Source organism: Ursus arctos, unplaced genomic scaffold (assembly GCF_023065955.2).
Source record: "Ursus arctos isolate Adak ecotype North America unplaced genomic scaffold, UrsArc2.0 scaffold_20, whole genome shotgun sequence".
In the NCBI taxonomy this organism is placed as follows: domain Eukaryota; kingdom Metazoa; phylum Chordata; class Mammalia; order Carnivora; family Ursidae; genus Ursus; species Ursus arctos.
Window position 1 is genome coordinate 14454796 of NW_026622875.1, and position 12571 is coordinate 14467366.

The window sequence follows — 12571 nt, forward strand, 5'->3', positions numbered from 1 at the left end:
ATCTTTGGAAGATGCTAGTGAACCAAATCATTTTGAAAAACAGTAAATGAAGGGAAGGACTTGTTTACCCTAGCTTGCTTGCTTTCTTTCTTTCTTTCTTTCTTTCTTTCTTTCTTTCTTTCTTTCTTTCTTTTTCTTTTTTTTTAAGAGTTATTTATTTATTTGGGTGGGTGGAGAGAACACGTGCACAAGTTAGAGGAAGCGTGCACAAGTTAGAGGAAGCGGGAGAGAGAGAATCCTAAACAGACTCCCCACTGAGTGCAGAGCCCAATGAAGGACTCCATCCCAGGACCATGAGATTGTGACCAGAGCCAAAATCAAGGGTTGGACACTTAATCGACTGAGCCACCCAGACACCCCTCTTTTTAAGATTTTATTTTTAACTAATCTCTACACCTAACATGGGGCTCAAACTGACAACCCTGAGATCAAGAGTCACATGTTCCACCAACTAAGCCAGCCAGGCGCCCCTATCCTAGCTTTCTTAAACAGACTGCGTATCAAGGTAATGAAATAATTGATAAGGTGCAAGTTCTTTTTATAGAAGTATTTTAGCTAATAAATGAAGGAATTATAAAATCAGATTACTTGCAAACCCTAAAGAACTAATGGATCCAGGCAATTATCATCAATGATTGCTCATGTCATAGAGAGAGAACCAAATACTATGCGTCTCCTGATGGAAATACATAATAGCATATATAAAGTATCCTTACATTACCTATGCTTCTGGCCCTGTAATCACACTTGAATTAGAACAAACTTCTAGATCTAATTAGAAATTAACAGGAAAAATAACAAAGGAAAATTCTAGACAATACCCAATGGATGCAATCAGAAAGTTCAGGTAAATTTTACAGAATAACCCCATTTCTTCAATAAATAAATGACTACGGAAAAAAAGGCACATGGCAGACTTACAGATAAAAATAGAGACATCACATGCCCTGATTTGCCTGCGTGAGTTGTGGTTTATGCCGTTGTCCCAATGTTAATTATTAAAAGTAACCCTTTTGACGCTCCACAGTCACCTCAATTAAAGAAACGTAAAAAAAGGAAAAACTTAAGACATAAAGAACCATTGTAATGTATGGGCATTATTTAGATTCTGCTTCAAACAAATACTTAAAAAAAAATGAATTTCAGACAGTTGGGAAAATCTCAATACTAAAGTATGTGTTGATACTAAAATAATGTCTATTTTTTCCCCCAAAAACTAGAATAATAATATATTTTAATATGTAAAAATATCTTCTAGTGATATACTCTGAGATATTTACAGTTGAAGTGGCAGGATGTCTGGGACTTGCTTCATGGTGTGGGAAAGAAAGAGGCTGAAGAGGGTAGGGTTTGAGGATGGATGGTCAAAAAAAACCTGACCATCCATTGATAATTTTGAAACTAAATGACCAGATTCATTATACTCATCTCTCTGCTTTCAAATATGCTTGGAAGTTTTCATCATAAACAGAATACATATTGGTTAGGATGTTAGAGAAAGGGGAACTCTCATGAACTATTGGTGGGAATGTTAACTGGTGCAACCACTGTGGAAAACACTGTGGAGTTTCCTTAAAAGATTAAAAATAGAAATGACAATATGATCCAGTGATTCCACTATTGGGTATTTACCCAAAGAAAACAAAAACACTAATTCAAAAAGAAACATGCCCCCTTCGTTTATTGCAGCATTATTTATAATAGCCAAGATATGGAAGCTACCCAAGTATCCATCAATAGACGAATGGATAAAAAAAAAATATGTGGTGTGTATGTGTACAAAGAAACACAAACATACATGCACACAATGGAATATCATTCCGCCATTAAAAAAGAATGAAATCTTGCCATGTGACAACATGGATGGACCTAGAGGTTATTATGCTAAGTGAAGTAAGTAGACAGACTAGTATCTAAAGATTTCACTTAAATATGGAATCTAAAGAACAATACAAACAAAAATACAGATTATTAAATACAGAGAACTGGTGGCTGGCAGAGGGGAGGCCTGGATGGTGATGGGTGAAATAGGTGAAGGGGGTTAAATAGTTGACAAACTTCCAGTTATAAAATAAGTCACAGAGATTTTAAAAAAAAAAAGTACAGCATAAGGAATATAGTCAATAATACTGTAATAACACTGTATAGTCACAAATGGGGAGTATACTTATTGTGGTAAAAACTGAGTTATGCATAGAATTATCAAAACACTATGCTGTACACCTCAAACTAATATAGCATTGCATGTCAACTCTGCTTCAATAATAATTTTTTTAAGGGGCTCCTGGGGGGCTCAGTTGGTTAAGCCTCTGCCTTTGGCTCAGGTCATGATCTCAGGGTCTTGGAACCAAGACCAGTGTTGGGCTCCCTGCTCAGTGGGGAGTCTGCTTCTCCCTCTTCCCTCTACTTGTGCTCTCTCTCTCAAATAAATAAAGGCTTTAAAAGAAAAAAATCTTTAGGATGCCTGGGTGGCTCAGTTGGTTAAGCGGCTGCCTTTGGTTCGGGTCATGATCCCAGAGTCCTGGATGGAGTCCAGCATTGGGTTCCTTGCTCTGCAGGGAGCCTGCTTCTGCCTGCTCTGCCTGCCGCTCCCCCTGCTTCTGCTCTCTCTGACAAATAAATAAATAAAATCTTAAAAAATAATAATAAAATAAAATAAAATCTTTTTAAAAAAAGATTTTATTTATTTGAGAGAGAGAGAGGGAGAGAGAGAGAAAGAATGAGCAGGGAGGAGGGGCAAAAGGAGAGGGAGAAGTAGACTCCCCGCTGAGCAAGGAGCCCGATGTGGGGCTCGGTCCCAGGACCCTGAGATTATGACCTGAGCCAAACGCAGAGGTTTAACCAACTGAGCCACCCAGGCACCCCACAAATAAATAAAATCTTAAAAAAATATATTTTTTTAAGCAGAATAAATTTTTGGGTGAGTGGGTGGGTAAGCAGGTAGGCATGTAGGCAGGCAAGCAGACAGACACAAAGGCCAGCTGACAGATGGATGAGGCAGATGTGTATGTACATGTTTACAGTCCTTTATGCACAATTATGAAACCTAAAAGGCTTTAAAAAATGTTGGCAACCTGATATAAATGACGATAGTCAACCTGAACTGAACTGATGTGATAAAATATCCATGCATTCATTGCAGATATATGTAATTTGATTCTGGGATCCTGCCTCAAATTATATTTGGAATTGTACTTAACTTCTAAAAATCCAAAAAATTTTTAATTCCACAATACATCTGTCCCCACAAGTTAAGATGAGGGATTCTGTGGAATTGTATTACCATGCAAAGGGTCCAAATATTAAATAAATAAAGCATGCTACAAAATACTATACACTGCACGGTTCTATTTAGTGAGCACATCATCATTAACGAATGTGAGTATTCAAAAATGGGGAAAATTTAAAGTTTTTAAAAAGTAGCTTCTGCTGTTAAAGAAGAGCAGCATAGGGACTTTCATTTTACCGCTTTATATATCTGAATTTTTCCATATTTTGCCAGCATGTATTACTTTTTAATTTAAAAAGTCACAATTTTATAATAAAGACCAAAAAAGACTCTTTATAATACATATTAAAATATACAGAATTTTTCTAAATGAGGGAACAATATTGAGGTAAGAGTATTAGTGCACCCCTCTACTAACTAAACAAGCATGGCTGACAAAATAGCAACTTACATAACTATTTCTTTTTCTTTTTTTTATAAAGATTTTATTTATTTGACAGAGAGAGAAACAGCCAGCGAGAGAGGGAACACAAGCAGGGAAGTGGGAGAGGAAGAAGCAGGCTCCCAGCAGAGGAGCCTGACGTGGGGCTCAATCCCAGAACACCGGGATCACGCCCTAAACCGAAGGCAGACGCTGAACGACTGAGCCACCCAGGCGCCCCTACATAACTCTTTCTAATAGCACATCCCAAATTACATTCCCGAACTTAAAAAAGATGTTCTGAGCATATAATATGTGAACAATATTTTAAATATCAAAACTGTGTAGGGAAAATGACAAAAATAGTAAACAGAAAAACTTTCCCTCTTCTTTTTATGCATTTTCAAATTCAAATGTTCATGGATTTTTTCCCCCCTAAATAATTAAAATCGGATTTCACTGGCCAGTTTCCTCTTTTGGAAAATGTAGATAATAAGAGATAATAACAACTTCTAGAGGGTTGTTGTGAAAATTAAATGGATAAAAAGTGTAAAAGTCTTGCTCTCATGAATGCTGGCACTTGCCAAATACTCGATAAACATTATTGCTTTTATTACAATATTGTTATTGTTCCTCTTAGTCAAAAGCCTGCTCCTGCCCATTAGCTGCTCCATAGAAGAAGTTCTGAAATGTTAACTGCAATGTTTTCTCTATGACATGGAACAGCCGGGCCTCAGTTAGTTTTGGTCTATGTTAATCTGGTAATGAGATTTTGGGGGGAAACTCCATTTAGTTTTTATTCCAAATGAAACTTTTTAAACTTGAAAACAAACTTTTTATCTTTGTAAAAATTAAGTCAATAATACACTGTGTTTTGGATTGTGTTTATAACAAATCTCTTTTTAATAAAATACAAATATGTCTTAATGAAAAGTGTCATATAAATGCCAATTGCATTGTTACTATACCAATGGTTTGAGTAATCTATAAAAGGGAAAGTTTAGGTTTTTTAAAAGATTTTATTTATTTATTTGAGAGAGAGAGAGAGAGAGCGCACGCGCACGCACTTGTGCACAAGCACAAGCAGAGGGGCGGGGAGGAGGAAGAGGGAGACTCCCTGTGGAGCCTGGAGCCCTACTCAGGGCTTGATCCCAGGACCCCAGGATCATGACCTGAGTCGAAGGCAGATGCTTAACCAACTGAGCCACCCAGGCGCCCTGAAAGTTTGGTATCTTTTTAGCAACAGGGTGCCTTAGGCTTTCTAGCATGAGTATATTTTCAAATTGTAATCATGCACAGAAGAAATATTACAATAAAGTCTTAAAATCATAATGACTTAATAGATAATTTAAGCACAGTAGAGTTCATTTTAAAACATAACCTTGGCTACAACTAATATAGTTCTAACCTAATATAAAGAATATTAAGCTACATACTTATTTTTTATATCCATTACTTACCCTTTTTCATATGTAAATTCATCTTTCAGGGAATTAGCTGATGATTCCCCAATAAAGACAGATGGAATGTCAATTTTCTTTAGCACATCAACTGTATAAAATAATGATAAAATTATTCTTAAAATCCCATACTCCATGTACAATCAACTTTACTTTCTTCACAATAGCAACAAATGCAGCTGGAAACAATTACAATCAATTCAAATCGGTTGATTTTCCTGATTGCAGATTTACACCATCATCAATCACAGTGGTTGAGAAATACTATTATACTTACAATAACAAAAGCTAACCTTTTGCATACATACTATCTCAATAGTCCTATGAAGATTAGATACAATTATTTTTAATATTTCCTTTTGATTTATTCCTCTATAGACATAATTAACTCTTAGAAAAGGAAGAAATTTTAAGTTTTCTTTCCATATATAACTTAAATGAAAAAGTGAAAAAGCCTTTTTTACATACCCATTCCCAGGAGACTAGTATAAGCCAAAGAATGTAAGAAAAGACCACTTTACAGAAGTCTCAAAAATGATACCACATATCTATGGCTTTCCAGAGTAAAGGGCTGACAGAACTTGAGAAAGGGCACAGAATAGGAAAAGCGGGTAAATTTCTACTTCCTCCTAAGCTTGGAGTTCATGGTAAAGCTCTGTTTTGTTTGGTGTCTTAAGAAATTGGACTTTTATACCTATTTACAAAACCAAAATCAAATGCCAACAAAACAGAAGTTGGTAAAAATTACCCATTACTCAGGAAGATCCTCTTAAATTTACAATAGAAAAAGGAGACTTATTTTTAGCTGTGAGTTAATTTAATCAATTGGGCTTTAGAGACGTCCATTTATTTTCATTACATTTTTCACAACAACTTTGTTCTACATTTCTTTTTTTAAAAATGCAAATTTGTTATTTAAAAGGGGGAGGATACAAGAAGAAAACCAAACACACCCATTATCCTTCCCACCCAAAGACAAAGGTTTTGTTTGAAGGAATAAACAGTTCTATGAGTTTCAACACATACAGTTATGTAACCACCACCACCACAATCAAGATACAGACTGTTCTATCACCCCAAAAATTCACTTGTACCCCCACTTTATTTTCAACTCCTCCCCTCCAACCTAAGCAACTGCAGATGTGTTGAAATCCTTGTAAAAACAAGTTTTGGGTTTTTTTTTTTTTTTAAGATTTTATTTATTTATTTGACAGAGAGAGAGAGACAGCCAGCGAGAGAGGGAACACAAGCAGGGGGAGTGGGAGAGGAAGAAGCAGGCTCCTAGCGGAGGAGCCTGATGCAGGGCTCGATCCCAGAACACCGGGATCACGCCCTGAGCTGCAGGCAGAAGCTTAACGACCAAGCCACCCAGGCGCCCTGGGCGGGTTTTTTTTTTTTTTTTAAACACTAGCAGGACTCACTTCTTAATTTTTTAAAAGATTTCATTTATTTATTTTAAAGACAGGGAGAGAAAGAGAGCATGAGCGGGGTGGAGGGCCAGAAGAGGGGACAGAGGGTGGGGGATTGGGATAGGCCAGTGATGGGTATTAAGGAGGGCACGTATTGCATGGTGCACTGGGTGTTATACGCAAGTAATGAATCATGGAACTTTACATCAAAAACTTGGGATGTACTGTATGGTGACTAACATAACATAATAAAAAATTATTATAAAAAAAAAAGAGGAGGGGACAGAGGGAGAGGGAGAAGCAGACTCCCTGCTGAGCAGGGAGCCCAATGCAGGACTCGATCTCAGGACCCTGAGATCATGACCTGCGCCGAAGGCAGACATTTAACTGACTGAGCCACCCAGGCGCCCCATAAAAACAAGTTTTAGAGTTATAAAATCTTGGTATCCTTGGTAGAGTACATTTTTTTCACTTCTAGATTGTTTTATGTAAATATAATCATTCATTCTGCTCATTTGCTCCCTTCCTCCCTCTCTTCCCATCCCTGCCCCTGTTTCACATAAACACACCCCATATAAGCCCCAGGAGGGCAGGAACAAACATGGTTGGTAAAGAAATATTTAATCACTATTGTTGTATCAGTGGGATCAATAAAAATTTTATATTTTTATATCAATGGGACCATATAATAATGGAAAAAAAGTATAAGGTGTTTTCCACTTAATGATACACCTCGGATATCCTGTCATGTCAACAATTATTGGAAGTAACAATACTTCCTTGAGTTATGATATCTGAAGAGATGTAAAAATTTCCTCCCCTTAGTCAGAAGAAGGGGAGAAGTGTATGCAAATATGAAATGCCATCTTGGAGACTTTGCAATATTATTTATCTACTGAAAACAAAACCAAACATGTTCTAGTTCTCAAAATACTTTAAAAAACACTAAATTTTAGTTCTGCTCCACAAAACAACTCTGAAATATACATTGCCAATAGAATGGTCATGATATCATAGACAAATTAACAATTTAGATGGCCAACCCCAACCTCTCCAGATTCATATATCCAACTGCCTGTTCAATATCTCCACTTGATTGCCTAATAGATGTTTTAAACTTAATGTTTCTCAAATGGGACTCTCACTGTCTTTTTCCTCTCAATCAGGTCTACTCCTTGTCTTTCTCCTCTCTGTAAACAGCATCCTGTGTTCACCTAGTTTCTCAGGCTGTACACCTTGGAATCATTCTTGACTCCTCCCTTTCCTTATTTATTCTATCAAATCCTATCAACTTCAAAACAGAGCCATAATTCCATCACTTCCCATCACAATCACTGCTAATATTCCAGATCACCACACCTCTGGCCTGGCTACTGCAGCAATGTTCTGACTTGTCTCTCTGTTGGCAATCCTGCCCACCTTTCACCTTCAATATATTCTCCAAAGAACAGCCAAAGTGATCCTTTTAAAATAGAAGATCACCTCACATATCTGTTTAAAAGCTGCACATAACAAATACCAAAGTCCTATAAATACCCAACATGATCTCGCTACTGGCCCCTTCTCTAACCTCATCCTCTGCCACTCTCTCTGCCTTGCTCACTATACTCCAGCCGCTGTGGAGTATTGTGGAGTATAGTGGAGTATAGTGAAACACCGAATATGCTTTATCTTTGAGCTTTGCATTTGCTTGCTGTTCCCTTTCCTTGGAACACCGCTCCAGAAATCTGCATGGCTCAGTCTCTCGCTGTAGACCTATGTTTAAATGTCAAAGCCTCATAGAAGCCTTCTCTGACCATCCCATCTAAAATGGCCACCCTCCTCTCACCCCTGCCACTCTATATCCCTTCAGCCTGACGTGATTTTTTTTTTAAGATTTTCTTTATTTATTTGAGACAGAGAAAATGAGAGAGAGCACGAGAGAGGGGAAGGTCAGAGGGAGAAGCAGACTCCCCAATGAGCAGGGAGCCCGATGCAGGACTGGATCCTGACCTAAGCCGAAGGCAGTCACTTAACCAACTGAGCCACCCAAGCCCCCTGACAAAACACTTATCACTACTTGACATACAGCATATCTCTTTGATTATGTGTTCATTTCCTCTCTCCCACCTTAGAATGTAATAATAGCAGTAGTAATAGCTGAGTAGCCATAAATGATTATTATTAATGCAGCTATTATATATGATAAATACATGATAATATGATTATTAGATAATAGCTAAGTAACCACTAAGAAATAGGCAGTCTTCTAGAAGCTTTCTATGTCTGAATTCATTCAATCCTCAAAAACAACCCAACGAGTTAAGTGCTATTGTCATTCCCATTTTACAGATCAGAAAGGTGAGGCCTACAGAGTCAAGGTAACATTCCCAAGGTCACACAGCTAGCAGGTGATCCAGCTGCGATTCCAACCTTAGCAGGCAGTACCCAGAAGCCACACTGTTAACTACTGCATTCCGCTACTGCACTGAAAGATACGAGAGCAGAGCCTTAAACTGTTTCATTCCCTGCTGTAGCCATGGTGCCTAAAATAGTACCTGATGAAGAGTAGGCTGTCAAAAACTACTGTTGAAGGAAGACGGCAAGGAAAAAAAGAGAACAAACAAACGCAGACATATTGATAACCTGTTCTGGTTATTCAATTAGGAATTTGCACAGCTTAGACTCAAACTTGAGGCTCTGTCTCCTAATCTAGGCTCTTGCAACTCTGCCATGGCATGGGTTTTCCCATATACCTGCTCTCGTATGATCTTCACAACCTTCTGAGGTCAAATAAAAACTAAAATTATTCACACCTTTAAGGTTAAGTAACTTTTCCAAAGGCACAGGCTAGTTCATATATTAACTAACCTAGAAGAATAAACCCACATTTCCTGGTTCTAAAGCTGGTGTTTTCCCCATTACATTCGGCTACCTCCTGAAGATGACAAATACTATTGGCTCATTGAGTTAACCCATCCTATGTCCTAGCTGAAATAAAAAGAGACCAATTCCTTGTGTGAAATGTTGGCAGCAAGGGGCTTTTAAAACTTCCTTTTGTTTCCAGACACTAGAATGTCTGCTCTTAGGAGAACATGTGCAATATTCTTTGTGGTTGTAGACTAAGCCTTAAAAAGGGGGATAGATACATGCCTCTTTTAATGAATCCATGCTTTCCTTTCCTCTACCAAGTAACAGAAAAGATGAAAATGGTAAAGATCTTTACAACATTTGTTTTTGAATATATGAAATGTCCAAAACACACATACACAAGGATGGGGCAAACTATCACAGAAATAAAGCAATAAAGAACCAAAATTCTGAGCAATCTTTGAAATGTAATAGCTCAGTTGGAACATTTCCATGGCAACAACAGGATTACATGGTTATGTGCTACTTTTAACATTTAGCACATTTTCCTTAGGAACTGACATGATTACCACAACAAGGTTTCATGGTATTACAAAGACAAAACAGGTATTAGACAAAAGAGGCACTTTCTGCTTGCAAAATTTTTATTGAAAACATGTAAAAAGTGTAAATAGTTTACAAATATGAATCTGTTTAACTCAAAACACCTGAGCAGGTCCTAAAGCCTGCTAAACACTGGGCTCAGGACTTCAGCAAAACACACAAGGAGTAAGTAACTTGCTTCAAGTTATACAGCTGATACAAGTGAGAGCTTCAATTTAAACTCACACCTATTTCTTGAGTATTTATGCTTTCCATTTTGCGAGTAATGTATAAAGGTAACAAAAATTACTGACCTGGTATATACATATCTTTTAAGAGAGATAGTTAAATGAGAAGAAAATTGTGTCAAGTCTGCACTACCAACAGAACTAGTTTATTTGGCAAGTAAATTACCTTCATCAATTCCTCTAATTCCCAGCAGTGATTGTTAAACTTTTTGTGAAATGCTAGAACCTCCTAAGGGTACCTCATGCATTATAATGATTTAATCAGCTAGAATGTTAAATAATAATTTTAAATACATTTAGAAATTAACAAAAAAACTTATTGCCAAGTTTTACTTTTTATAAATTATAATTTTGCCTCAGATTCTCCTAGGGGTAAGAAGTAAAGGGTTCTACTCAAACAACAACAACTAATACTGTCTTAAGCTATAAAAAATTTAGTCAAGGACTCCAAAATATTTCCTATTGAGGATCTAATTATTTAAAGTCTTAAATATATTCTAATGTAGGATACCAGTCCATAGCTTTATGTCTGCTCTTTGCTCCAAGCTCTTTCTTGCCCATGTGACTCAATGGCACTTAGTAGCCAGACGTATTATGGTTATGTGCTAGAAGAAAAACAAAAATAAAATACTTAATCATTAATGTTGGCAGTGTGTTCTGGGTTCTGAACCCAATTTTCAATGGACATATGGGGGATCTCCCCCACACCATGGAACAACTCAACTCAATTCTGACATTATCTACTTAGAGATAGCATCAGATTCCACAGGTTAAAGGTTTAGTCTCATATGACTGCCCCCAACCCTTCAGACACTAATTTTAAGTCCAGGTTATCACCTGTGCTTTTGATTCACTGGCTATAGGTTAGAGGTTCCACTGATACTCCCCTCTTGGGTTCAATTAATTTTCTAGAGTGGCTCACAGAACTCAGAGAAACAATCTACTTACTGGATTAGGTTTATTATGAAAGAATATAACTCAAGAACAGCCAGATGGAAGAGATGAGTAGGGCCAGGTGTGTGAGAACGGACATGGAGTTTCCATGCCCTTTCCAGGCACGGAACTCTCCCCAAATCTCCACATGTTCACCAACCTAGAAGCTCTCTGAACCCTGTCCTTTTGGGTTTTTATGGAGACTCCATTACACAGGCATGACTGATTAAACCACTGGCCACTGGAAATCTATTCAAACTCCAGTCCTCTGCCTCTCCCCAGGGATGGGTGTGTGTGTGGGGGGGGGGCGGGGGGACACAGACTGACTAAAAGCTCCAACCCACTCATCACAGAGTTGTTTTTCCTGGCAGTCAGCCCTCATCCTTAGATGGGGTCCCAAAGTCACATCATTAACATAACAAAAGATACCTTCATCACTCTCACCAAATTAGGTGGAAGCACAGAGCTTAAAAGTCATTGGTTAAAACCAGTTATTTGGTTAAAATTGGCTCATTTTCCCTACAAGCTAATATTTGGTAGAGAATAAGGGAAAACATTCCCATTTTGAATGAAAAGCTACAGGCATGTCAATGTATGTTAAGAAGCTAATAACCAACTGGTGTAAGAAAGTACAAGTATGTGGCTTTGAAATAAGAATACAGTAGCTACTTAGTATAGACACATATATTTAATATTGTAAATCTATAAATAAATCACCAGAATTCTTCTATGGGATCCTTAACTCAGCATGTTCATCTTTATTAAAAGCTTTGATTTTCTCTTGGGTTTTGCCGAAATATCAACACATCTTCTAAAATGAAACACAAAGGTAAAAGAAAACAAAACAACTGTTCAGAAAAGAACAAGTCAATTCCACTTCAATATGAATAAAATTGTCCCAAGAGGGTTAGGATGAGTTACCTTTGTGAAAGAAAAGAAATTTTGCTTTTTAAACAGAAAATGAGAGGGGGAAAAACCTTGTTAAGTTTTAGTTTCAAAAGATCTGTCAAACAGGAGAGAAGAAAAGTGATACCTGTACTTACTGTCGTTGGATCCCATGCTAATGAGGTCATCAGAGTCAACATTGTGAACTATGGCTGCTTTGTATCCTGCTCTCTGTGCATTTAAAACCTGCAAGTCAGAAAACAATCACATTATGAGGAAGAGAGTGCTCTGTCATACAGTCCCTCAACTTCAACATAAATCAGCAAATATACACGTGTCTAGGACTAGACTATGTACATATGTAAGAATGGATCTCAAAATGTTCTTGAAACATAATATGCTTTATAATTGATTATCAATGACTTTGGATATCTTCTTGATTTCATTCACGGCCTGAAGTGAATGAGAAGCAAATAAAGGACAGATAAAGCTAAAATACTAAAAGGATCCAAAGCAATAAACCCGTCTAGCTCTAACAGGTAGAGACTTGCTAT

At 37.3% G+C, this 12571-nt stretch overlaps 1 protein-coding gene across 5 annotated transcripts in view; it reads right to left on the reverse strand.

The window, feature by feature from the left end:
• RNF13 (ring finger protein 13) overlaps nt 1–12571 on the reverse strand; it is a 162556-nt gene that overhangs the window by 56599 nt on the left and 93386 nt on the right. For 4 of the 5 annotated variants that reach the window (XM_026497269.4, XM_026497268.4, XM_057315942.1 and 1 more), the window contains 2 exons: nt 12176–12263; nt 5111–5201 (listed from right to left, as the gene is read on the reverse strand). In XM_026497269.4, the coding sequence (XP_026353054.1) occupies nt 5111–5201; nt 12176–12263 (179 nt within the window). Of the gene's footprint in view, nt 1–5110; nt 5202–12165; nt 12264–12571 lie in introns of those variants that run through there. The other variant, XM_026497271.4, reaches the window with a different exon arrangement.